General features: G+C 41.4%; 1 protein-coding gene across 1 annotated transcript; it reads left to right on the forward strand.

Annotated features, from left to right (window-relative positions):
* The first annotated feature begins 117 nt into the window (after positions 1-117).
* Ifngr1 (interferon gamma receptor 1) lies at positions 118-27,722 on the forward strand. The gene is made up of 7 exons (XM_051175355.1): positions 118-267; positions 9,528-9,642; positions 12,065-12,231; positions 13,905-14,080; positions 16,507-16,693; positions 24,335-24,459; positions 26,656-27,722. Exons 1-7 carry the CDS (start codon positions 156-158, stop codon positions 27,208-27,210), a joined length of 1,437 nt encoding a protein of 478 aa, XP_051031312.1. The 5' UTR covers positions 118-155; the 3' UTR covers positions 27,211-27,722.
* The last annotated feature ends 22 nt before the right edge of the window (positions 27,723-27,744 follow it).

The following is a 27,744-nucleotide window of genomic DNA, read 5'->3' on the forward strand; positions in this document are numbered from 1 at the left end:
GCCACGCCTCTCAGAGGCTGTGGACTTCTACTTTGGCCCCGCCCATCCCTCCGGCCCCGCCCCCTGCGGGCTTAAGCGCCGCGGCGGACGTGACGCCAGTCCCGGCCACAGGCCGCACGGGTACCCTGTCAGTCCGGTCGGTGTCTTGCCCCGGGATGGAGCCGCAGGCCGCAGCTAGCAGCCTGATTCTGCTGGTGGTCCTGATGCTGTCTGCGGAGGCCGGGAGCGGAGCCGTGCCTAGCATGGAGGATCCAGAGCCGCTCTCGGGTAATGACTCCGAGCCGCTGCGCGCAGGGTTGGGGCAGGAGGCTGGGCGGGAGTGGGAGGCGCCCGCCCGGGAAGTCCCTCCTAGTCGCGCTGCACCACTCGGGACAAGGCATTCCCGGGTCCGGGGACGGCGGGGGCGCTGGGCTCACCGCGGTTTACAGGCCACTTTCGCCTCTTCTGTAGTGTCTAAAGTTTGGTCTGTTATCGTTAGTTTCCAGGGCAGCGTTCGGCATTGTGGTACAATTACTGTTTAGACTTTATTTTCCGAGTGCTGTCCATATCCTTTGTGTAGGAGAGAAAAAAGGTGTGCCAGCTGATATTAAGTGATTCCGGTTTGTTAGTCAGGCTTTTAAGTATGAAAAGTGTTGCGATGCAAGTGTTCTTCTCATAGAGTATCTCCTCTGAGCATTTGATTTCTTCTGCTAATTCACATTATCCAGGGAATACTTGCTGGGGATAGTTTTCCGTGATAGAGCTCTATCTAGAGAGAGCAATACAACTTTTAATCTGCTCCCTTTCAGTCCTGAGTCTTAAGTCTGAGATGTTTCCAGGTGACAGCTGCAGGAAAGGCATGGGGATAACCCAGCCTCTTTCACTTAGGTGTGCAACGTTACCATTCAGCCCTGTCTTGACTTGAGCCTCAAAGATCAAGCAAAACTATCCACAATAGATGGGAAATAGCCACCTAGATGTCAGTCGACAAAAGAACAGAGAAAGAAAATAGGGCGCATATACAAAATGAAATTCCATTTAGGTATAAAGAAAAATGAAATTGTAATTGCAGAAAAATGGGATCGTAGTGTTAGTTGTAAGAGCCAGATTCAGAAAAAAAATTCTATATTTTCTTACCATATATACCTAGATTTAAGTGTGTGTAAGAGTGTGTGTGTGTGTGTGTGTGTGTGTGTGTGTAGGAGATCATGAGAGGGTAGGAACAGATCTTGAGGGAGGAGAAAATAAAAGCAGGGTACTAAACTATATGGGACATGAATACAGAAGGGAGGGTTCTTGGGGGAGGTAGGTCCCCAGAAACAAAGAGACAGGAACAACTAGGGGACAAATTGGAAAGTATGATGACAGGTGTGTAGTCTGTATGAAAATGCTAAGTGAAAAACATCTATGACTTTGGTAATTTAACATTTGTTAATTAAATAGAGGATGTACTCATTTTAAAAAAAATTGTCAAGCAAACAAATCCTTAGTCATCACTTAGGATAGACAAGGTGCCAAAGGCTAGGACTCACAGTATGGCTAGGACTTACTGAGTGCTGGGCACTGTCTTAACAGAGGGCATAACAGGTCTACTTTCACAGCCACATCTAATGTAGTATTGTTAGTAACTGCATCTATGATGAGTCACACAGGGCTGCCCAAGTGGTAGAGGTCACTTACTAGGTGATAGAGTCCACGCTCTTAACCGCCCTGCCAACTGCCATTACCCAGGTCAAGTTGGCTGTCATTGTGGGCAAATGTAGTACACTGTGATAAGAACTTGAACTTACTTACTGTCTGCCGGAAACCAAAGCAGATGTCCCAGATCCTGTCTAGGGGACACTGGGGAGATTTCACAGAGAAAGTTAACCCAGGCTCAGAACCAGAGGTCTAGAGAGAATAGTGTTTGCAGGGATGTGAAGTGACATGCTAAGCTAGCAGGGTAGTTAAGTGTCTTATTTTAAGACTATGTCAGGGGAGCGGGGGGGGGGGGGGGGGAAGCAATTCAGAGCCATGTTGGGTGTAACAGCAAGGGATGGATACACGGCTTTAGCTGACTTAACCTGAAAGAGAAGTGTATTGGTTCAGAGAACCCAAGTCTGAGTTAGGCAGACAATGAGAGGTATTAGCTTGGCTTCAGGAACACAAGAAGGCTACAACTTATCATTTCTTATTTCTAGTGGCCTGGCTATGCACAGATTGCCTGCTTAGCAGGAGTCATGGCTTTGACAGTTTTGCAACTTCTACCCGAACAAAATCCCAGAGGAAGACTCTGATTTCCCTGTCTTGATTGGGTGCCAACTGGTGCAGGAAGGACATTGTTGAAAGGTGTGGTGGACTTTTCAAAAGTAGTAGCACCATGTTCCTGACAGAAGTGAAGGGCTCAAGGCAAGGAAGTAACGTGCCCCTATTCCTGGTGTGGATGGGTGACCTTGTGCAGGTTTAGATAATGCTGTGTAGAAAGGCCAGGCGTCATATAAAGTAGTTTGAAGAAGAAAGCCCATTAGGAGGCTGGAACTTAAGTGTCAGGAGGAGCCCATGAGAAATGGCTGTATAATGGAGAGAGGAGACCTTTTGAAGGACTTTTGAGAAGGCTAAGTCGGTTGGACTCTGGATGTGGGTGGAGAAAATATCACAGCTGCGCTTCAGTGGAGTGCCAGATACTTCCTTCTATTGAGGTTCCTCCTCTGTGGCTTCAAAGTCTTCAGAGCCTGCCCTCTATGGTAAGATCTGCACCCTTCTGAACTGCACCCTAGCATTTTATAATACAGGGTGGGTCAGCCCTCCCATCTTTTTATTTCTACTCATTGTATAACCCAAGCTAGTCTCCCGCTGAACTCCCTGGCTCAGCCTTCTGCATGTTGGGATTTTAGCCTCGGACCATTGCGCCCGTTCCTTTTGCTTACAGTTAAGATTACTTTCAAGTGTCCACTTCTGATTCACAATCCCTACAGATTTTGGAAGATGGCATTTTGATTCTAAAACAAGCCCTAAGAGATGGGAAACAAATACTAGCTTTTAAAAGCTAACATACAAAGTTTAGCAACCCACAGCAATAGTGTAGATGGTTTTGTTTCCGTTGTTCAGGTAGGTACTCAGAACAAGATTTTGATCAGTATGGAGTGACTTCTTGAGAGAAAGGAGTTGGTTCATATATAATTTTCTTATTAAAGAGGCTCTTTAGTTTAGCTGTCCCAGGGATTCATAATCAAAATACACCATTTAGTCCTGTCTGAGTTATGGAAGTGACTTGCTGTTATTCAGCTTTTATGGTGGCTTTACACAGTTGTGACCAATCCAAAAAACAGTACCATTGCATGAAGTAGACTGTTGTGAAAGAATCAGAAAACTGTTATCCACTCCCCCTTTATAAGTGGAGGTTATAGCCCTTATTTTTCTAAACAATCACAAGGATTTAGTGAAAATGAACAAAGCATTACCTTTCCTACCTTCCCTGAAGCTTTGTTTTCTCTTTGATAAAGTACACCATAATCCTATGTCATTCATAGGGTGGCTGTGGGACTACCTGAGATGTGCCCTGTAGAGTTTGAAATACTTGAATAACTATTGTCACTTAATGTGTATATTGTTACTTTAATTGATAATGTTAAATGTTAATTATTTTAGTTATATATAAAGGTGTGTATTGGCCTTAAAAAAATCTAGATCAGTATAAGAAATTTAAAATTTGCTCAGGAGAAAACGCTCATTTTTCTAGCATTTACTTGTTTTTTGTTTTGTTTTTAGTGGAAAAGGCTAGTTTTATTTTCAGTTCCCGAACTATTTTTCAACTTTAAGATAAATTAGTCCAGGGGCTTTGGCTATAGTTCAGTGATAGAACACATATCTGGCATCCATAAGGCCCTGGGGGTCAGTCACTGCCAAGCAAAGGAATTGGTAAGGAAGTCTCAAATTACCCCTGTTCAGCTTAAACCCAAGGCATGCTGCTGCCTTCCAAATTAGAAGCTGAAATGCTGAAGAAAAACACCTCTTCCCTCAGATTGTAAATGACCAGAGGGAGAAGGTAGCCATAAATTTATTTTGATAAAAACAACAAAACCTTGGTATCTTTTATATATATATGAATTCTTATACCATTTATCAGTTTACAATACAAAATCACCTTTGTGTTCCTGTACAGATCTCCCTATCTGCAAGCCAGTAGATCTTTGCTCCAAAAGTCAGTCATTTGGAAAAGGGACAGATGCTTCCTTTCATTATGACCCTTCAGCTACAACCTTTGGTTGAAAGAGTCTGGGAATGAGATCGTCAAATAATTCTGAGCCCTTCTTTGAAAACAGCAAGTTACAGAAAACTCTGTTTTCAGGAGACCACAAAATCTGTAAGATAGTTTTAGTCCATGAAACCATTCTAGCTGTATCTTAAACTCCATAGATAATAATGCCTCTTTGCTTTCTCTACATGTCTTTTTATTTATACAGTGTAAATATATCCTGAATAGAGATTTGCTGTGGGTCTTAATTATTTTAAGTACTCTATACTGTAATTTAAGGGTCAGGTGATAAAATCTGAAACTTAGTGAAAAATGTGACAGTTGTGTAAGTTTGGCAAAGACAAAAGTGGTACCTAATAACCTAACCACATGTTTTTTCTTCTGGTTCTATTAAACCATAGGTGATGTCTTTTGGTATAAACCAAAAGTTTCTCTTTAGTAGTAATTCATGCTATAATTCATTGAAACTCCTTCCTACTATCCATTTGTTTGATGTGGACTATAGAGTGATTTGAAGGTCAGCCTGGGCTACTGTCTCAAGCAAGAAGGTAGATGTGTGTAGTTGTAAGTTATATTTTATTATGATGAGGGTCATCACACAAGATTCATACTCTAAGTTCCTAACTACAGTCCTAAGCCTATCTCCCCAAGGCTGCTCACCTCCACAGACATCAGGCCCTCCCAGTATGCACTCACGGGCATAAAAATAAACATTAAAAAGCCTGAAAGATTTTAAAGGAAGTAAAGAGCTTGTTGTTAAAAGTTGGAGGAAGGGGGTCTTTTTGCTATGGAGGTGGGAGGCTTAGGGGCTACTGCCTTTAATGATGTGTGAGCAGATGTGCTTCAGGAGCTATGTGGTTCAGCCAAGGAGGGTCCAGGCTAAGTGTTGCAGGCACCACCTGGTATTTGCTCATTTCTTATCAAAATGTAAATGCTGACAAATAACTATGGAAAAGACTGACTGTTTAAAAGAAACGCAGTAGCAGCCAGGTCTTTTGTTGAGGTTCCTGATCCCTTTGCAGTTTTGTACAAGGCGAGAGATGAGGGTCTAGCATCATTCTTCTGCATGCAGCTGTCTGACTTGTCCAGCACCATTTGTTGAAAGTGCTGTCTTTTCCTCAGTGTGTTTTTGGCCTCTTAGTCAAAATTCAGGTGACCATAGAAGCACGGGCTTACATTTGGATTGTCAGTGCTATCCAGTTGATTAATGTCTCTGTTTTTATTTAGGTACTGTGCTATTTTATTTCGATAGTTTTGGAGTATAGGCAGAAATCAGAGAATGTGATACCTCTAGCAGTGTTTTTATTGCTCAGGATTGTTTTGGCTATCCTGGGTCTTTTGTGCTTCCATATGAATTTTAAAATCATCGGAATTTTGATGGGGATTGCATTGAAACTGTTTATTGCTTTTGGTAAGATAGCTATTTTCAGAAATATTAATCCTACAAATTCCATATGCATGGAAGGTCTTTCATCATCTGGTGTCTAATTTCTGTCTTCATTGTTTTAAAGTTTCCATTGTACACATCTTTTACTTCCTTGGTTAGGTTTATTCCAAGATAAATTTGTTTTGTTTGTTTTTTAGGATAAAGGTCAAGCCATTCAAAATCCCAGCCTGGATGGGAGAAGGGCTCATGAATGCCACTCCTCACCCACCTTACTGAGAACTATTGGCAATTGATGGCTACTAGGGGAAAGAGAGTGTCAGTTATATCCAGGGATAACCCCCAATGTCAGGCTGCACATGCTCCCAGGAGATGGCTTCCATGTCCACACAATCAGCTCCTGAAATTGGGAGTGTTAGGTGATGAGGGACATGGATGGGGGGAGTGGGGATAAATTTGGTCAGAACATCATGTGCATGCATGAAATTCCCACAGAAAAAGAGTCAGGAGGAGAGTGAGGGGGAGGAACTGATGATTTGATATTTTTAGGCTCTGCAGAGGCAGCTGCTGCTGCAATTGAGAAATGGCTTCTGAAAGTAATTAAGATTCGGCATGAACCCTGACCTGACCTGGGTTTTTAGGCTCCACTTACATGCTGGCATTACAAGTGTGCTTCTCTACACCCAGTTCTGTTAGTGTGTTAGTTTGGTTTGAGATTTGTATGGCGTGGTATGTGTGTATGGGGGGGGGCGGGGAGCAAGCTGATTTATTTAGATATGCTATAGTCATTGTGTGCTGGTTATTTGATATTAATCTTGAATTGTTCTTGAGGGAGAGAGTAGAAGCTTTTATTTTTTCTTAAACCATGGATTATTAATTGGAACAAGGCTGAAGTACAGATGTACCCCATAAAAGAGCACCTTCCTAAGGGATCCCCAGGTTTCCCTGCTGTGAATGATCATGGGCAGTTGTCCAAAAAGCAGGAGAGGAAGGAGCCAAGCAAGACCAGTATTTTTAGTCTTGCACTCAAGGAAGTTGCTTAGAAAACCAAAGCGGATAGGTGCTGATGTCCCAGAAAGCATCTGCAATGTTGCTGGAAGCGTAGCAGAAACTTTTAAGTTGTCTGGCTAATGATCAAAAGATTGGAAAGTGCTGCTGAGTCTGGCACTGGGGACAGCCACCCCACCATCCGTCTTCATAAGCTCAGTATTTGCCAAAAGCTTTACCCTACATGGATACATTATATAGAAGCTAGATATTTTGACAAAACAAATCTACCGGAGAGAATGAAGTACAGTAATCATAAAGCATTTTAAAATGAAAGCATTTTCTCCTCCCAAAGAGTAAAGAGCAACTTGGAATTATAAGCATGCAAAGCAGTGTTCCTCAATGCTATGCTCTTGACCTTTGGGGCTGGGTTTGTTGTGGTGGGGCTGTCCTCTCCTGTGCATTGTTGGATATTCAGCAGCCTTTCTGACCTTTATTCTCCAGAAGCCTGTGTTGTATTCCTTCCCAACTTGGAGTCCAAGTTATCAGGACCAACAATGTCTGCAGACATTGCATAATGTCCCCTGGGGAACCAAAATCATGTCCTGTTGTAAGTCATAACTTAAGGAAGAAGTTCTTGGGGGGGGGGAATGACAGTAGAATGTGTGTCCTTTGATTATGTGGCATGGGGTGGGGGTGTTGGAATATCAACCTACAGCCTCCCTCATACTAAACAACCACACTGTCACTGACCTACAGCCCCCTAGATGAAAAGATAATATATATGTTAAATAATTATAAGTTAAAACTGCAGACCAGTCTGGTCTTAAATATTAAAAACATTTCTTTTAGAAGAAAAAAAAAATCTGGTCGGTGTTCCCAAGCAGACATCTTGCATATGTAAATTAATCAGTGTCCTAGTTTCATTTCTGTTGCTGTGATAAAAAATACTCTGACAAACGCAACTGAAAGGAAGAGGGTTTATTTATTTAAGCTCACAATTCTAGATTTCTGTGTGTTGTTGTGGAGAAGTCCAGGCTAAGGGAACTTGAAGCAGCTGGCCAGGTCATATCTACTCTCAAAGCAGAGAGAAGTGAATTAATATATATATATATGCTAATTGCTCACTTTCCAAATTCAGGAATTGTACCATCCTCTTTTAGGTTCCTTTAAACATCAGTGAACATAACCAAAACAAACCCTCACAAGCCATGTCCACACAACAACCTGATCTGTACAATCCTGTACTCAGATTCTCTTCCTAGATAATGTCTAGGAATGTCAAGTTAGAAAATTAAAACTCACTCTCACGATGTGCCACTCAATAGATGATAAAGTCCAAAATAGCCATTTAACAGATAACCAGGAAAAGGACTTGGGTTTCTTAATGATTTGGCCTGGGGTATAATTATTAATTAGAGCAATGTAAGTAAGCACCATTAGTATCAGTATATTGAAAAGCTACATACATGGGCGTGGGTGTTGAGAGTACTCACAGCAGATGGCAAGGTGTGGGTAGAGCAGCTGTACCTGCTCACGTTGCCACCCATTGATGGGTTTTAACTTTTTAAGTCAATCATGCTTAATGTCCAAAGAAGAGGGACCCACCTTAAATTCAGGGTCACTACATCATCTTTACATTTACCTTCATCCACCTGTTCTATCATGTGGCTCTCCTGAGTCCTCCCCACACATCATTCAGGTGTGTCTAAAGGAGAAAAAGGCACATCCCAGGGAGCAGAGTTGATGAAACTGAGGTGACCACTGGGTGCTTCCCTTGTAGCCAGACAGATTTGCATGTGCTGTGTGGAAAAGGACAGCAAATGTGTACTCCCCTGGGAGGCAGTGTGAGAGCCCATGGTTCCAAGGGTGAGAGAGGGGATCCCTGGTGTGGCCAGTTCTTCTATAGACATTGAGACATTGAGAGCAGTCAGTGTGGCACTTAGGAAAACTGCTAACCACAGTGAAGGGAGTAAACAGTGGTTCTTATGGTAGGCGGTGTGTTTATTTATCAGAACCACCAAAACATTGTGGGAATTGATTGTCATATGCTGTGTTTGTGTTTCCCGTATATATTAGTTCATTTTCCCGTTGCTGCTTCAAAATACCCAATAGAAGCAACTTAAGGAAGGAAGACCTTGTTTTGACTTACAGTCTGAGGATTATATAGTTTGCAGCAGTTGAGGAGGAATGGTAGCTGAGGGTAGGAGTAGCTCAGTCACATTGACCCCAGTCAGGAAGAAGGAGATGATGAAGATCCTCACTTCTCCCTCCACCCGTTTCCTGTTCATTCAGTCTGGGACCACTTAGAACAGCGGCTCTCAACTTTCCTGATGCTGCGACCCTTTATCAGTCTGGGACCACTTAGAACAGCGGCTCTCAACTTTCCTGATGCTGCGACCCTTTAATTCAGTTCCTCATGTTGCAGTGACCCCCAACTATACAACTATTTTAATTGCTACTTCATAACTTTTAATTTTGCTAAACTTATGAATCATGATGTAAATGTTTTTGTTTGGAGATAGAAGGTTGCCAGAGGGGACTCGACCCACAGGTTGAGACCCACTGCCTTAGAATGATGCCTCCTATGTTCAGGGTGGGTCTTCCCTCTTCAACTGAACATCTCTGGAAACCACCTTCACAGACACATGCAGAGGTTCCTCTACTGAGAGACTAAACATGTTCAAGAGCACCCTGAGGGTTAACCACTACAGCTTATGTCATGAAGTGTTGACAGCTTAAAGCAAATCGGACCTCTTTGTGCATTTCCAATAGAACACGTCCTGTGAGTTTGCTCTGATTGAAATGGCTTCAGAATCTTCGGTACTGACTTCCAATTCCATGTGCACTGTGCACATTTCTCTAACTTGTCATCGCATAAGGTTTTCTGTTGCTAGTGTTAGTGTCTTACTGTGACCCATTTTGTTTTTGAATCTCTTACAGTGCCTGTGCCAACTAATGTTCTAATTAAGTCTTATAATTTGAACCCTGTCCTGTGCTGGGAATACCAGGACATGCCACAGACCCCCACTTTTACTGCACAGGTAAAGAACTATGGGTGAGTATTGCTCATTTAATATTTCTATCTGTGTTAATCTGGATCCTTGCATATTTCATAACTCTGTTTTCCTCCATCATCCCTCCTTCCAACTCACTAAACTTTTATCAGCTGTCTGCATATGTTGCAAAATGCTAAGAATGCAGATTGGTTCTTGTCAGTAGTGAAGTAGGGAAGTATTACAAATGTGCAAGATTTCCTTCTAGTCTCCAAGTAAACTAAAAAACATATTCTGTTTGAAAACTGTGGGAGACAGAAACCCTCATACATATTAATGTGAATGCAAATAGATCTGGCCCTGGGGGAAGAATGTTTATCTGATAAAACTTAATATGCATACCTTGGCATGTTTTCTTTTCTTGTGGTGCTGGAGATCACACCCAAGGCTTTGCACATGCTAGGTAAGCTGTCTTCCATTGTGCTACACTGCCAGCTCCCATGTTGCATTTGTGTTTGTTGTATGTGTGAGTGCATGTTCCTGTGTGTGTGTATGTGTGTGTGTGTGCGTGCGTGCGTGCGTGCGTGCATGCGTGCCTGCGTGCGTGTGTGTGTGTGTGTGTGTGTGTGTGTGTGCGCGCGCGTGTGTGTGTGTGTGGTGCATATGCAGGAATGTGTGCATGTATATACACATACTTGTAGAGGGTGGGAACAATCTCAAATACCATTCCTGTTTTGTTTTAACATGGGTTCTGGGGATTGAACTCAGGCCCTCTTGCTTTTGCATAGCAAACACTTGATTGACTGAGCTATCTCTCCAGTCAGTGTCTGCTTTTAGATCTGTTGATTCCACATTAGGAACTTACCTGTAAGATACACTGTCATAAAAATACAACTTGAGATTGAATGGGAGATTGAACACATGACTGCTACAAAATGGATTTCTGTATTAGCTTTATAAAAGATGAAGGTAATTTCATATTTTATGGATCTGAACGTAGTGATTTCCAGACTATACTGTTCAATGAAAATAAAAATTAAGTTCTGTAGGACATATGCACTGTGCTCCATTGGGGAAGGTGAATGAGAGGAACTGATTGCATGGGAGCTGTCTCACTTCAGGAAAAGCTCAGGGAATGAAAACCCTGAAGCCAGAGAGATTGGCTTCCTGCAGGAATGGGTAACAATGTTGTGGAAACCAATAGTTAGAGCCTCATGTTTTCCTTAGCGAAATGCTGATTCCAGGGTTAAGCCATGAAACAAAGTGAAGATTTTTATAGGTATTTGATGAAGGTTAACTTGTTTGATTGGTTTAGTGGATTTTTGTTTGTCTTTGTGAGGCTGAGGTCCAACTTGTTCATATAAATGAGCACTGTACCTCCAAGCAACAACCCCAGCCTGGGAAGACAGAAGGGAATTAGAAAGTATCCCTTGTGGCATAAACAACTGATGGGGAAATGTCAAAAGGCTCCAATAGGCATCTTGGAGTAGGCTCTTACTGGCCAAAGGATGGCACAGCTTAAGCAGCAAAATCAGCAAGAATAGTAAAGTAACCCTATATCTTTATTGTCATTAAATAATAGTGAAGTGTGGAGAATGAAAAGCTCTTGTGTGGACAAGGAACTTCTAAAATGTTTAGATTTGGCAAGTGAAGCTGCTACCTTAGGTTGATGTCTTCCTGTAATACCTGTAAATTTTATTGGAGAGATAAATTTAAAAATAAAACAAACAAAAAAGCCTGACCACAATGAAGAGTGGTTGGTAATGTGTCTGATTTTGTAATTGACTCACATCTGTGTGAGTCATAAGGGTTTAAAAGTGGAGTTTAAATATGAAATGTGTTATATGATCTCTTATGCAGGAATCTACAGGGTTAAATATGCCTTATCTCAAATGCTTGGTACCCGAAGTATTTCATATTCTGACTTTTTTCAGATCTTGAAAGGTTTATTGATACCTAAGTAGATATCGTAAGTCTGGGCCTAAGTCTAAAAATGAGACGTAGGTCATATTTACTTTATCTACATATAACCTAAAAGTAGCTGTTGTAATTTTTTTTTTTTTGGTGTTTTATCCATTCTTTTAAATATAATTTTTGTAATGATGAGGCCTCAGGCTTTCCACATGCCCCACATGCTTTCTGTTACTAAGCTACTCCCCTAGTTTATATTATATTTGAGTAACAAATTTTATGCAGGAAACAAACAACTTTGCATGGTGTAGCATCTTTTGCCTGTGACATCAGATGAGTGCTCAAAAGGCTTAGATTTTAGAGCCATTGAATTACTGGCTTTTTGGATTAAGGATGCTGGTTTTGTACCTCCAATTCAATAATAAGGATTTCTTCTTTCATCTGGCTTCTCTGTCTTGTTTTATTTCAGCTCTTCCAAACAGCTGGCTGGATGCAATGCAAAATACAAGCTGGATGGCTGAAGTTTGTGTGGTAATGAGATTTACCATGTGTCTCTCTTCCTTTTCATTTTAGGGAGGATGGATGGATTGACTCCTGCACCAACATTTCTAATCATTGTTGTAATATCTATGAACAAATTAAATATCCCGGCGTATCTGTCTGGGCCAGAGTTAAAGCTAATTTTAGACAGAAAGAATCTGCCTATGCAGTGTCAAGAGAGTTTATTATGTGCCGACAGGGTAAGTAGAGTCTATATGTGGGTAACTTGTTAAAATTTTTATTTGTGTATGTACTTTTGTACAAGCTTTTCCTGCTTGTCTGTGCACTGGGACTGCCATTACAAGTATTTGGTAACTACCATGTAGGTACTGGGAACTGTCCTCTGGAAGAACAAACAGCCAGTGCTCTTAACTACCGAGCTATCTCTCTAGTCCCTACATGGATACGTTTTAATTTTGAAGCTCTCACACTTCTGTCTATGTTTGCTTTTATTGATAGTTGCTACAAGTGTCTAGCAAATATATGGCAGAATTTAAGGAGCCATTGTCTTTTCCTTCCAGGCCCACAAAACAACACTAAACTGGCCTATACTTTGCCACTTTAAAACCATTTCGCATCTAGTTCATTCACATCCTGAACATTGCTGTTCAGCTTGGCTAGACATCGGCCTTTCCCTCCCTGTATAATGTGGAAGTCATTTCAAAGTTAGATCACACAGAATTTGGCCACAGAGCTCATTCCTCTTACCTCCCATAAGTCCTTGAAGAACTTGGAAGCATAAATACTAACATAATAATACATAAATACATTAAAGTTTCCAGCAAGCTCTGCCGACCCCTATCTTAGATAGGGGCCTCAAGCAGAAAGATCAAGGGTTAGTAAAGAATTTGAAGCCAGCCCATCCCAAAGAAACAGAAGTTTAGAGTTCTTTCATGTCTCTGAGTCCAAGGTTTTAAGCTTCATCCTCCCAGAATCCTACCCTATATATAGTTTACTGGTCTCAGCTCTCACTCCAACTCCAGAACATTCAGTTCTAATCTCGGTGGGGCATTCCACCTTAGCCTGTGCTCTAGTCTGCTAGCCCCAATGACATCCCTTGCAATTTCCCTTCCTTCCCAGCTCATCCTCTGTGCCTGGTTGTATCCACACTGCCATGCCTGTGGTGTCCCCTTGCCTTGATCCTGCCCCAGCTTTTTGGGTGTACCCAAGGCTTTCCCTTTGCTTACTTTATTTTTATTCTCTGGGTTCATATGGTACATGCCATCTTTATGTCAGATTTGTCTGCCACAAGTTTATCAAGGACCTGTTGTGTCCTAGAATGTGTGCCTGAGAGTCAATGCCACCCACATCTGGGTGGAGGACTGTGTGTGTGTGTGGTACATATGAGAAGCATACACAGATGTTCACCATACAGGCCCCATTCACCAGGCACAGAGGCTGTGTATAGACTGCTACAGTGAAAACTGAAACATTAGCAAACTTCTTAGAACCATCCTGCCAGACACCCATCAGTGGGGAAGATAACTAACCAACTCTCCAGGAGCTGGCCACATGGTTCTGTGGTTAAGAACACTGACTATTTTTCCAGGGGACCTGGTTCAAATTCCAGCACCTACATGGCAGCTGACAGCTGTCTGGAACTTAGCTCCAGGGAACTCTTCTGACCTCCACAGGCACCAGGCATGTGCATGATATGCAGATGCAAACACAGACAAAATACTCACACATGTACTAAATGCATAAACAAACAAATAAATAAGGGCATTTTCAGAAAGAACTTCTTGTCCAGGATTTATTAAATGCTATTCTTAGAATGCCTTCTAGATTTTGCAGAGTTGTTGAAATGTGTCCATTGATTTGAGTAGATGTAGTAGCTGTGCTGGGAGGAATTATACTTTCCCTTTCTCCCCAGGAAAAGTTGGACCACCGAAACTGGACATCAGAGGGAAGGGAGACCAGCTCACTGTCAATGTCTTTCACCCTGAGGTTATTATAAATGGAGAAAGGCATGGGGTCATGTTTGAGGACGAAAGCACCTGTCACACATTCTTCTACACCATATATGTGCAAAGCAATAGAAGTGGGGAGGTGTGTGTTTTCTCTTTATCTTTTTTAAATATAGCAATCATTCTGTTGCTTGTGCAGGTTGTTGTCATAAACTGTAATGAAGGTAGCCTACTCATGCATATGCAATAAGATTCATGGGTCATAGATTTCTGCTACGATAAAACAAAACTACTTAAATACTATTGAAGGGACCCAGAATGGAGTTAATTGCCAACACTGGCTAGATGCTGCACTTAAGTTTTCTCTTTGGTTAATCACAGGGCCCTTTCTAGAATGTCACCTGTTTTATATGCCTGTTTCTCTACTGGTAATATGGAAATCATCTTAGGATTATTTTCTCTTTCCTTACTGATAATATGTAGCTTATAAAATAATATACATCTATGATTTATTTCTGAAAGTACAACTACAATGATATAATTACTCTGGTAATGGTATGGAGTCCCTATTTTGATTCAAACTATGCTCCCTCCATTCTGCACAATGTCTCCATTTACTAATTGGTTTGTTTAATATTTATCAAGACCCTTCCGTGTGCCCTCTAAGTACACAGAGTTACGGAAATGACCAGTACAGACAAACCCCGGGCTAATCGCAGTGCAGCAGAGAAGGGTGTAAATAGTTTGCAGGGATGGAATAGTGAGTTGCAGGGCAGGGCAGGAGTCAGAGAACCCTGGCAGGACAGGTGACAGCCAGAGTCAACACTGGAGTTAGAAGCTGGTCCCTGCAGCTGTGCGTGGGGACATCATTTGAAGCATAGGACCTAGGAAAGGCAGGGATCTCAGCAGAGGCACAGTTGGCATGTGGGGACAGCATCAGGGGCCAATGATCTTGGGAGGAGGGGACAGGGGACAGGGGACAAAGCAGCCATTGGAGGGGCTGAGTTTTGTTCTTTCCTCTTGAGTGAGATGCTGCTCCCCAGGGCTCATTGGAAGTTCCATGTACTTTCCCAGAATGCCCTTCACCATTTCCCTCTAGCACATTCCTGCTTAGTCTGGGTTCAGGGGCTGTCCTCTCCTCTTTATATTCTTGCCATACTCAGCAGGTGGCTCAGCTTTTTTTTTTTTTTTTTTTGTTTTGTTTTGTTTTGTTTTTTTCTTGTTCCTTACAAGATTGGTCTTACAGTGGTCCTGCCTTTCTGTCACATGTCTTACCTCTTATCTGCACCACATAGTTAGCATATTAAACAGGCACTGCAATACACATGCATGAGTGACCTGAACAAACACCGGTCACTTTCAGAGACACAAAGGGTGACGTTTATATGCACTCAGCTCTGGTGAGGGTGGATGGGGCACGTGACAGCGGTGCATGTGCACATGATGAAAGGAGATCTCCCTCTCTCCTCGTGCTGGCATCCAAACCCATGACCTCACACACACAAGGCATGCGCCACGCTATCCACTACTATCACAAGAGATTTCCTCTCAAACCAGAGCAGAAGCGAGGGAGGCAGTGGCGAGGAATGGGGGTCGGGGATCTCAGTACGTTTCAGGGGCATGCCCTGTGACCTAAGGATGTCTATATTCATTGCTTTCTCATCACCACAACCACACAGCTAACAGAAACAGCCGAAAGAAGGAAGAGTTTGTTTTGGCTCCCAGTTTCTGAGGGTTCAGTTCATGGTCACCTGGCTTCATGTCAGGAGTGGCCAGGGCAAGGCATCCTCAAGGGCTAAACCCCAAATGACCTATTTATTCCCGTTATACTCTACTTCTAAAACTTTCCAGAACCTCCCATAATATCACTACCTACTGAAGACCTAGGCCTTACTACATAAGCCTGGAGGGACATTTTATACTCAAAGTTTAACTATTTCTCATGAGACCTGTTTACGATATTGTTTAAGACTTGAAGAGTATAAGTGTCCCGGGCGGTGGAACTAGCCAATACTTGCTTATCCAGTTCTTAGAGTACTGGAACCCGCTGGGGAGAGAGGAAAGCATTTCACAGGAGGCATAAGGAAGCAGCTACTTGAGGCTGCAGTTTCCCTGCACAGTAAATACATTAAAATGCCCGGAGGGACCCCTTGTACCCTCACACTTCATTCCTTCTACAAACTATACCACATGATCACCCGAGTTAGGAGCTGGACACACAAAGGCAGAGTTGTTAGCTTGCTCAGGTACCCAGCGTGGACTGTCTCTGAGGTGGCAATATCAGTGTGCCTCACTGAGATCTTGGGCCCTGTTTCCCATTGAGCCCTTGAACACTTACACTCTTCAAGTCTTAAACAATACCTGTTCCAATTGAAAACATTTTAAAAGATGTTCCTCCTCATGCTGTGTTAAGCCACAGATCAACTTATTACTTGATATCAAAGCTGATTTTAATTTCCTATTCATTCTGTCCATGTTTTCCTTTGTGCTTAACTAGGATAATGCAATGATCTTTTTCCCTCAGATTAAAGAAGCCATACACTTTCATATTATTGTTTTTCCATGTAGATCCTATATACAAAGCATGAAATCAATATGGAAGGTTGCAATGAAACCCTGTGCCAGTTCAACATCTCAGTGTCCACACTGGATTCCAGATACTGTGTCTCAGTAAATGGATTGTCAGAATACTGGGAAATTACAACAGAAAAATCAAAAGAAACATGTGTTTCTCCTGCCCATAACAACAGAAAAGGTAAGCCTGTGCCTTCCTCCAGCTGAAGACAGAGGAAATGCGAATTGAAGTAGGGCAACATGAAAAGGAATGGGTTGATTTATAACTTAAGCACCTGTCTTTTCTTTTAAAAATATCCAATAGTCCCTTTCCCCAGAGAAGCTCATAACTAAAAGCAAGACAGTTTCTCTGGCACTGAAATATACTAAAGCAATGAAATTGGAACACCACCAGATGACTGACCCAGGAAAGAAAAGATACATAACAAATACATAAAGTCATGTACACAAATAACTGTATTTTGAATGGTAATATGAAAATGTGTCAACTTGAGAAAAGCCTGAAGCGGACCATGAAGCTGCCCCAGTGGGAAAAGGCACCTGCCTCCAAGACTGATGGCCTCAGTTGGGTCCCAGATACACATCCTAGAAGACAACCAACTCCCTCAATTGTCCACTAATCTCCACTCGTGTGGGTTGGCATGTGCGTGCAGGTGTCCACATACAAGTAAATTAAAATGTAGCTTGTTTTTAAAGTTAGAAGAAACGATTACCTGGAGTCCTATCCTTAGTCATAGTTTTTGGGGTGTTTTCTTTGCATCCTGGTTTTATCTTGGGTTTCTCCATATATCTGTGATGATACTGTGTAGTGTATACAATTTTGTGTACTATGTGCCTATGCGCTTCAAATTTCAAAGGGTAACTCTTCCATAGAGAACATTTTAACAGATGCACTTCACAATTGACTTACTTGCTATCAAAGCTGATTTTACTTGCATATTCATTCTAGACAGGCTTTCCTTCAACTACAATAAATGCAATAATTTCCCCTCCCCACAAAATAAAGAAGCCATGAACTTTTTTTTTTTTTTTCAATTTAAATTTGGAACAATCTTGTTTTACATGTCAATCCCAGTTCCCACTCTTCCCTCCTCCCTTGTCCCTCCCCCCCACCCCCATCCCATCCACTTTCTGCTCCCCAGGAAGGGTGAGGCCTTTCATGGGGGAAATCTTCAAAGTCTGTCATATCATTTGGGTCAGGGCATAGACCCTCCCTCATGTATCTAGGCTGAGGAAGTATCCCTCTATGTGGGATGGGCTCCCAAAGTCCATTCGTATACTAGGGATAAATACTGATCCACTACCAGAACTCCCAAAGACTGGCCAGTTCTCCTAACTGACACCCATGTTTAGGGGGTCTGGGTCAGTCCTATGCTGGTTTCCCAGCTATAAGACTTGGGTCCATGAGCTCCTCCTTGTTCATTCAGGTCAGCTGTTTCTGTGGGTTTCTCCAGCCTGGTCTTGACCACTTTGAGAAGCCATGCACTTTATTGCACTTTTTAAATATAAGAATATTTTAAGAAGAGGCAGAGGCAGGTGGGTCTCTGTGAGTTCCAGCCAACATGGTCTACAAAGCAAGAAACCTTGTCTCAAAAAACAAAAAATTTAAGGATTTATTAATATCCTATCATTTCCTTTTATATACTCTGTAGGATATTTCATTTTATAATTATATTCTTGTTTATTTTCCTGTTTTCAAGTTTTTTTTTAAGAATATCTTTTCAATGCTAAAAAACGGTACTAGTTTTTTATTTATTTATTTACTTAATTCAAATGACTGTCTCCAGGGGAACAGTGAATGGAATTGAAAAGGAAGTTGAAAAGAAAACCAACCAGTACTCCTACCCAACTATGACATTTATAAAACACAACAATGATCAGCATGGCAAGATATCCCCAAACTGTGGGATTGATGTCTTGGGCATAACCAACAGCCAATGAATTGGAACTTAAGACATGCTAAATAGAAGGGAATTCATGCCTAGCACTGTAAATTTAGCCAACTGCCCATGACTAGTGAGGTGTGGAACCTAGAACCTACTACTGTCATTTTCCCAAACCAGTATAATTCCTAACTGTATTCTAAATACCCGTGCTTGTGTAGCCACGGAAAAGTGTGGCTCTCACCCCTTATCAAACAAGCTTCATTTTTCAGCAGAGGCCGTTAGGAAATGAAACACCACAACTGGTCATAATGCAGAGAATGACCGACTATGGAGTGTCAAGTTACCATTGATATAACTACAACCCCTACACCTAAGGCTCAAGGAATATTGCAGAAGAGGAGATGGAACAATTTTAAGAGTTAGAATACAAAGCTGTCTCCTTTTATATGTCAAGGAAGCTGTACCCAAGAAATCGCACCTCTGTGGCTGCCTAAGTAAGACCCAAACAATGGAAGCCCCACTTGACATGCCAAAATGGATGGGTAGAATCTTAGAAGTCCCCACGCCTGAATGAAGAACTACAGGCAATGAATGACTGCTGGGGGGAAGGGGGGCACTCGGTCTCCTTAGGCATGAGCTCCCAATTGTGGTCTGCAACTCTACACAGATGTAGCAGGTTGCATGTATGTATTTGTATGTATGTATAAAATGTATATGTGTGACCATAATAAAAGAAAACAATAGAGATATTTGAGAAAGTCAAAGGAGAGCTTGTAGGTAGGGAAAGGAGAACAGGCATGCCGGCCCTGGAGGGAGGAATAGAGTATGCTTGTTGGGAACTGGAGATGATCAAAACACGTGCATAGATATAACATGAGTTTTCTGGCCTAGCTAGGTCCCATTGCCCTTCTCAGCCCCAATGAAGCACATGAACGCTCTATTAATTATGAAACTGTTGGCCAGTGACTAGCATTTATTATTGGCTAGCTCTGTCTTAAAATATTAACTCATTTCTATCAATCTAAGTATTTCCTTATGGTCTTCTCTGACTGAAGAAAGGTCTTGGGACCTGTTAATTCTCTGGCATCCAACATGGTGACTGACTCAGCATGTCCTCAGAGAAGAGAAGAAAGCGATTTCGTGTTTGTCCCTGCTTATATTCTGATTTTCCCAGCCATGTCACTCCCTGCCTGTCTGTGCAGACTTTCAGACCTCTGTGGTTAGCTAGTGGCAGTTTCTGCCCAGTTATGTCACTTCCTGGGATCTCATGACAACTTCTCTCTGCCTTCATTTCCCAGAATCCTCCTCATAACCTAGTCCCACCTATCATTGTGCCTCATTGGCCACAGTGCTTTATTCATCAACCAATAAAAGAAACATACACAGGACATTCCCCATCACATATATGCAATGTCATAATGAAATCCATTATCTCACACAATTAATAAGTGATGATCTGAATGAAAACTCCTGGAAAGAAGCTATGTCTGCAGAGACTGATGGGAATCTCAGTACTGTGGAGAGACTGGAATTCTGTAGGCTCAGAGGCTAACTACTTTATCTTGGGCTAGTTTTAGCTTTCTGGAACAGCCATCCCTTGCCCTACTCTGCATCTGAACTAATGTCTTGTGATAATAAGTAAAAACCTCCCAGAAGCTATTAACATAGAACACAAGCTTCCACCAATCCAAGAGCTGGGACTGTCATCAGCATCATGGGCCTTTCCACATCTCAATGTACTTGCCTCTCTGGTGCACGCACCAGTTTATTCTTGATTTATGACTTTCTTTGCTCTGCAAAACTATAGAACCCTCTGAAACTGCATCACATTGGAACATGAATTTGAGGCAAAGTACATCTATGTTTCTGGTCTGTGGTCGCTCATGATAGCTCTAGAACAAACTATTTCTTGTTCTCTTGAAGGTGAGAGCTCTGATTTTTATGTTGACAATAGTAAAAAAAAATGGAAAAAATACTACATATAGTAAGTACTTTGCAATATTATTGTTAAGTATTTCTGAGTGCAGATGAGGTACTCTTCTGAGTGTTGGTTTTCCTGTGACTGCACACTAAAATGTTGGCTGGAGGCTTAGTTGTTAGGGTTTCTATTGCTATGGTAAAACACCATGACAAAAGCACCTTGAGGAGCAAAAGCAAAAGGAAATGGCTGTTTCGCTTACATTTCCATATCACTGTCCTTCATCAAAGGCAATCATGGCAGGAACCTGGAGCAGGAGCCGATTCAGAGCCCATGGAGGGATGTTGCTTTCTGGCTTGCTTGTCATGGTTTGCTCCTCGTGGCTTGCTCAGCCTGCTTTCTTACACAATCCAGGACATACCAGTTTGTCAATAATACATTAACGGGGGGTGGGGGGGGGGAGAAACCCACTCATTAAAACTCAAACAAAGCTCTTCACAGTCTACTAGAATACCAACGAGAAATGTAAACTGAACATATCTGAACACTGACCATTTATCATAGCTCTATACAACTATACCTAGCTTTGCTAACTAAGTATTTTACAAAATTTAACCCTTCTACTGAGATTATGTCAGTGATTTCATATGTAAAACATTGCCAGTATGCATGCCATTTACATGCTAGTCATCACAAAACAGTAGATAGATACATTGATAAAGGTAAGAATGTTCCCATGTTCACATAGCTCCTTATGCTCATTTTAGTTTGGGACCATTAAATAATGGGAGCATAATTACCTTATTAATAAAATTTAGCAGCTGATAGGTATCATAAACTGACTTTCTGGCAACATAGGAAGCATTGAACTGAATAACCCTTGTCTACAGAGAACCCTTGTTGTTATCATGCCTTAGTGTGTATATCAGTGGCTCAGTGTGATATTTCTGCATATGCATATTGTAGCACTGATCAAACTCCCCTTATTCTCCCTCCCTTCTTCCACGCCTTTTCTAATTCCCATTTATCACTACTCTACATTTAGTTTGACTTTGGCCTTTTGAGATAAAGCCTCTGTATAGTCCAGCTGGCCTGAGCTTTCTTTGTAAACAGGCTGGCCTTGAATTTCTGACAGTTTTAGGATTATAGCAAGCAATACCATACCCTATGCAGGCTGACTTTTTCAAGCTTCAATATGAGGAGATGCTATGCTTGCCTGGCCAACTTTGCTTAACATGTTATCTTACAGCTTCATCCATTTTCCTATAAATGACAGGATTTTAAATCATGTATGGCTATATACTATTGATATGTGTTTACATATGTTTATGTAAATGTGTGTGGGTATGTATATGTGTGTGTTATACGTTAGAGGATATGTTCTTCACTCATTGCCCTCTTGGGTATTTTGAGTAGTTCTTCAATATTCATGCAATGATCTCTTTGCTATTCATCTTCATTTTCTCTCAGTACATACCCAGGAGTGAGATTGCTGGATCACATGGCAGATATCTTAGGTTTTTTTTCCTGGCCTCTGTACTGTTCTTTATGATGTCTGTACTAATTTACATCCCTGCCCATGGCCTCCATGATTTCCTTTTCTTCTACATGCTCACTTGCATTTCTGTCGTAGTTTTGCTAAGGGCACTTTTAAGTAGAGAGATGATTTGCTATTATAGTTTTGATTTGCATTTTCCTGAAGGCTAAGGACATTTAATATTTTTCCACGTTTCTGTTGGCTGTTTTTCTTCTTTCAGGAATGTCTATTCATTTGCCCATTCTTTAACTGGGTTACTTGTTTTGTTAAGTTTTTAAACTAGTTATATTAACTTTCTATCAAATGAGTGGATGGCAGTGGTTTTCTCCCATTCTCTTCACTTTGTGATTGTTTCCTTTGTTGTGCTTGATTTTATGTAATTCATTTGCATGTTTTCGTGTTGGTTCCCTGTCCAGAGCATCCCTATACCTTTGTCTTCAAGTATTACTCCTGTTTTCTAGTCCTCGATCCATTTTGAGTTGATTTTTATGGGAAACATGGCAAAGGTTGTCCTCTGCATGCTGCTGATGGATTTCCCAGCATCTTTACTGAAAAGGCTCTCCTCTTCAGTGGTCTGTAGCTAGTGGGTTCCTTTCTAGGATCTCCCCTCTGCTGCACTGGCCTGTGTGCCTGCCTGTCTGCTCCTAGCATGCTGTGGCTTGGTTACTGTCACTTTAGTTTGAAGTCAGGCATTTTGATGATTCCTCAGCTATTTTTGGGTTTTTGTGATGAATTTCATATGAATTTTAGGATTGTTTCTTTTAGTTCTGGGGTGAATATAATTAATGTTTTGAGGGAGATTGTATTCAAGCTGTAGACTTCAGTGCTAGTACAGATATTTGCATCTGTAATCACTCTAATCCATGAATCTGGGCAGCCTTTCCATATTTTGTTCTTTCTATCTGTTTTGCCAGTATTTTGTTTTTTGGTTTTTTATTTTATTTGGCAGGGTCTTGTACTTCCTTGGTACATTTATCCCTAGTTTTCCTTTAAGCTGTTGTGAAGGGGCTTGTTTCCATAATTTCTTTTCACAAAATTTAATACTGATCCTGTTGTTTTTATATTTTGATTTTGTAGCCTGAACTTTCACTATTTTCATTTATCATTTTTAAGTTTTATTTTGTGTCTATGGGGGTTTTGTCTTTATAGTTGTCTTATGGGCCACATGTATGCAGTTCCTGAGAAGGTCAGAAGACGGCATCAGATCCCCTAGGACTTTAGTCACATATGATGACGCTTGGGTGCTGGGAATTTAACCCCCAGGTCCTCTAGAAGGATAGCCAGTGCTCTTAACCACTGAGCTATTCCTCAGCCCAACATATGTCTTTTTGAATAATGAAAATCTAGGCTGAAATGTTAGAGCAGATATGTAAAATTTAATATTATTAACTTCCAGGCCATTCTATGAAAGCTTCAAATATGACTTAAAACAACGTAGTGCATTTTGTGCTGATTTACATTAAGCTATTTGGAAAACAAAAATCCTTCTTTATATGCAAAATTGATCACTTATCCCAGACCCAACTATGTAAAAAGCCTAAATAAAACAAGGGGGGGGGCTGATTTGATGGTCACATGGTGGCAGCACCTCAGCTAGTATTTTGTCCCCCTTGTCACATGAATAGGTCTTGTATGCTGTTTTCTCAGCCCAGTCGGATTTCAATAGAACTTCTAATACAACAGTGATATTCACTATTTTGTTTCATTTATTGATTGATTTCTATTGTGATAATTTAATTTGTTTAATCACAGCCCATATAGGGCATATCATTCATTAAGCAGTAACATGTAGTTACTAATTCCAGAGAGGTAGCTTTAGAGCAGCAATTAGAGTTATAAAATGCTGTTTCGGAGACACATGCTGTCACAACATGTAGACTACTGTTTGTTTTTAGAAGAGTGGACTCAGAAACGCTGATGATGACACTTTGCAAATAAGAGAGCAGAGTAAGGACAAAATGCATAATGAGCTTTATCGCTGTCCGATGCTCCTCTGTGGGCCTGGGCATGTGTGTGCAGGGGCTCCTGTGTGCACTTACAGGCACCTGAGTCTTCAGATGGGAATGTGGTAAGGAAGGGGCAGAGCTGAATTGTCTTAAGAGTTATCAGCGATGTTGCTGGAATTTATTTCTTCTAAGGAAAGACATTTTAAAAATGCCTTTTTAACTGAGGGGAAAGTGTCTTTTGGTAGCACCCTGCTGTGAGGCTGTGGCGATGTTTATGAAGCTATTTCAGCTACCTTGGGTCATGGCTGTGTAGTCCCAGGATGCTTCAGACAGAAGCCCTGGGAAGAGCCTGACTTCTAGGGTGTGTGCTGAGTTTCCAGTGACATTGCTAACTTCTACTTCAGTGTTCTTTCAAGTATGGATGATAATAACACGCACATCTCCTGAAGAATGGTGCTGCGACTTTTGATGTATAATAGAAGTATTCTCGTCTTATTTGTGACTGTTCCTTTTTTTTTTTTTCTTTCTCTTTTAGATTCGATTTGGATTCTGATTGTTGTTCCTTTTATCCTCTTTCTAATGATTATCCTGGTATTTGCATATTGGCATATCAAGAAGAATCCATTTAAGAGAAAAAGCATAACGCTACCTAAGTCTTTGGTAATATATTTCATTATTCATGCTAGCATTAGTTTGAATCTTCTTTGACTGTCCCTTCAATGCTAAAGATCATTCAGGAAAGTGATGGGCTCCAATGAATAGCATTCTATTTAATCTTATTATAATACTTTTCATTAAAAACTGATCTTTCAATCTGCCATGCACCCAAAGTCACTTATATTTTGCTATGCACCAGGTACCTTTTTTATAATTTTCAGGATGAACACAAACAAGTTTGGTAAGGAGCTAAAGGACCAGAAGGAACAATACACTGTGGTACAATCAGTTAAGTGTACAGCGCAATAGAGATTTCTGCATGAGCCAGCGAAGACCCTGCTCCACTGTGGTGGATGCGGGTTAGTTATGACTCTCTAAGAGGCAATGAGGAGTTAGCCCTCAGAGGCAGCATATGGGAGAGCCTGTTGCTAGATTTGCTTGTCCCGCCAGGTCCTGCTGCCCTTCTCAGCCCCAAATATAACAAAATATAACAAAGACTTATATCAATTATACACTGTTGGCCGATAGTAAGGACTTCTTATTGACTAGCTCTGTCTTATTATTAACCACTTTCTATACATATATGTATTTTCACATGGTCTTGGCTTACTGGAGAATGCTGGCACCTGTATCTCCTCTGGTGGCTACATGTCATCCATCCTTCTGGCAGGTTCCCCTTCCTACCTTTCCCAGAGAATTCTCTTCGTCTCCTAGTCTCCCCTGTCTTCCTGCCTCTATTGGCCACAGTGTTTTATTCATCAGCCAATAAGAGAAACATACATACAGAAGGACATCCTCCATCAAGAACCAGCCTATAGCTCCCAAACTTGGCTTCTGAAGAGTTGCAAACATGCAAATATTTTATCATAGTTAGCATTTAGAAGGAAAGATCACCCAAAATAAAACTGTCACATTTGACATTTAAGTGTAGTCACATTCTTGTCTCTTGAAATGGTTTAAACAGTGCTTAAAGGTAATGAAATGCTGACACATTGACTCAGCCATGACAGGAATACTATATATGATGCTCAAAGGGTGCAGTGCAATGTGCTGTAGTAGACAGTCTCTAAGGAAGCCATAAACTATCAGCAGTAAGTAGACAGAACATGTATGTTCTATACATCCTCCTCATTAGTAAGTAAGCAGGACACCACCTGTATTAAGCCATAATTAGAGCAGGAAAATTACCCCGACTCAGCAGTGGCAGTAAAGATGTAACTATATGCCCCTTGCCAGGAAGCTGCTGGCACAGCAGCCTTTGGTATAACCCTTCCAATCATTTATCCTAAAGAAATAATTTCATAAATAAGAATGTGTGAAAGACTGAATATGTTCTGTGTCTATTAAAGAAACATCACTCTAAAGAGATGCTGAGTCACATGAAATTTACATTAGTAAAACATTTGCTATAGCTCTTCCACAGACAAATAGAAGATGTTGTGAAAAATGCAACATACATTTACGAGGTATTTAATGACTTCATCTTTTTAGTATTAAATTCTATTAAAAAGGCAAGGGCTGGAGAGATGGCTCAGCAATTAAGAGCATTGGCAGCTCTTTCAGAGGCCCTGAATTCAATTGCCAACACCCACATGGTGGCTCACCATGATACCCTCTTCTGGCATGCAGGTGTACATGGAGATAGAGTACCATATAAACAAAATAAATACATCTTTAAAAATTATTTTAAAATAAAGAAAAGAGAAAATAGACTGGGTGTTGTGGCTCACATTTAATCCCAGCACTTAGAAAACAGAGGTAGGTAGATCTCTGTGAGTCTGAGGCCAGCCTGAGTTCCAAGCCAACAAGAGCTACATAGTAACACCCTGCCTTTAAATAAATAAATATGTGATGGGTGGGTGGGTGGGTAGGTAGGTAGGTAGGTAGGTAGGTAGACAGACAGACAGATAGTTCAAGCCACATGGTATCACATATTTTATGTCCTAGCACTTGGGATGTGGAAGCAGGAGTGTCACAAAGGCGATCAGGGCCATCCTCTGCTACACACTAACTTTAAGCCAGCCTAGGCTATATGAGGCTCTGTCTCAAACAAACAAAAAGATCAAGAAAAAAAAAAATGCAGTGACCTTATCTGAATTATGTTTTCTGAAATATGTTATTTGCATTTATGCCTTTTCTTTTTTAACAGGCGTTTAAGCTCAATAATTTCCTATCTTTACTTGCTTTCTTTCAACTTAGCTCTCTGTGGTAAAAAATGCCACTTCAGAGACAAAACCTGAATCCAAGTATGCATCACTTGCCACATCAGGCCAGCCAGCTGTTCTAGAGAATGAGAAGGTGATCTGTGAAGATCAGCTGTCCACGGTGACACTTCCAGACAACCCAGGAGCAACAGAACATGGGGAACTTTTAAGTGGAACTGAGACTGTGATCCCTGAAGGAAGTACTTCCACTGTGGCCCCCGACAACCCTCCAACCCCAAGACAGAGAGGCAGTTCTTCCCTTTTAAGTAGCAACCAGTCAGAGCCCTGTAGCATCACCACCTATCACTCCAGAAATGGCTCCGACAGCGGCCTCGTGGGATCAGGCAGCTCCATAGCTGACTCGGAATTCCTCCCACATAGTGACCCGGAAACAAAGACCACAGAGCATGAGCCCACCCCGGTGAGGAAGGCCCCCACCTCCTTTGGTTATGATAAACCACACGTGTTGGTGGATGTACTGGTGGATGACGGCGGTGGGAAGGAGTCCTTGATTGGGTATAGACTCACAACAGATGCCAGAGACACCTGAGACCACCTGAGTTCTGCCGAAGGCGAAGGATCTGCTTTCCCGAGGTGTTTTTTCTGCTTTGATTTTATGAGAAGAAATTGTACCTTTGCTGTTGTTAATCACGTGGAATGTCTTAATTTAGATCCATGTGTGAGGAAACTGGGCACTGCAAGCTCCAAGACTTTTCAAAGGAACATTTGTTGCTTATGAGCTCCTTCCTGGGTCCCTGGGTGTGGTAGCAGCGGTGAATTTCCCTCTATTAACCTTGCTTCCAGCAGCTGTTGCTGCTCCGACCTTATATCACCTTAAGGGACATGTTGGACAATTTTTGTTTTCATATGTCTTCATAATTGTAAATTCCTGTATATAGTATGTTTACAAGTTTCACTTTGAAAGAAAAGCTGAAAGCTACTCAGAGTTGGGTGTAAAGTTTAAGCTGATAAGATTTGATAGACCTTATCAGTGGAAGTTTGTACATTTTTTTTTATGGAGCATTACTTGTTATTTTTAAGTAAAATGTTTTGAAACAAAAACTTACATGTGTATTCATTTATT

Source organism: Phodopus roborovskii, unplaced genomic scaffold (genome assembly GCF_943737965.1).
Source record: "Phodopus roborovskii unplaced genomic scaffold, PHOROB, whole genome shotgun sequence".
NCBI classification, from domain to species: domain Eukaryota; kingdom Metazoa; phylum Chordata; class Mammalia; order Rodentia; family Cricetidae; genus Phodopus; species Phodopus roborovskii.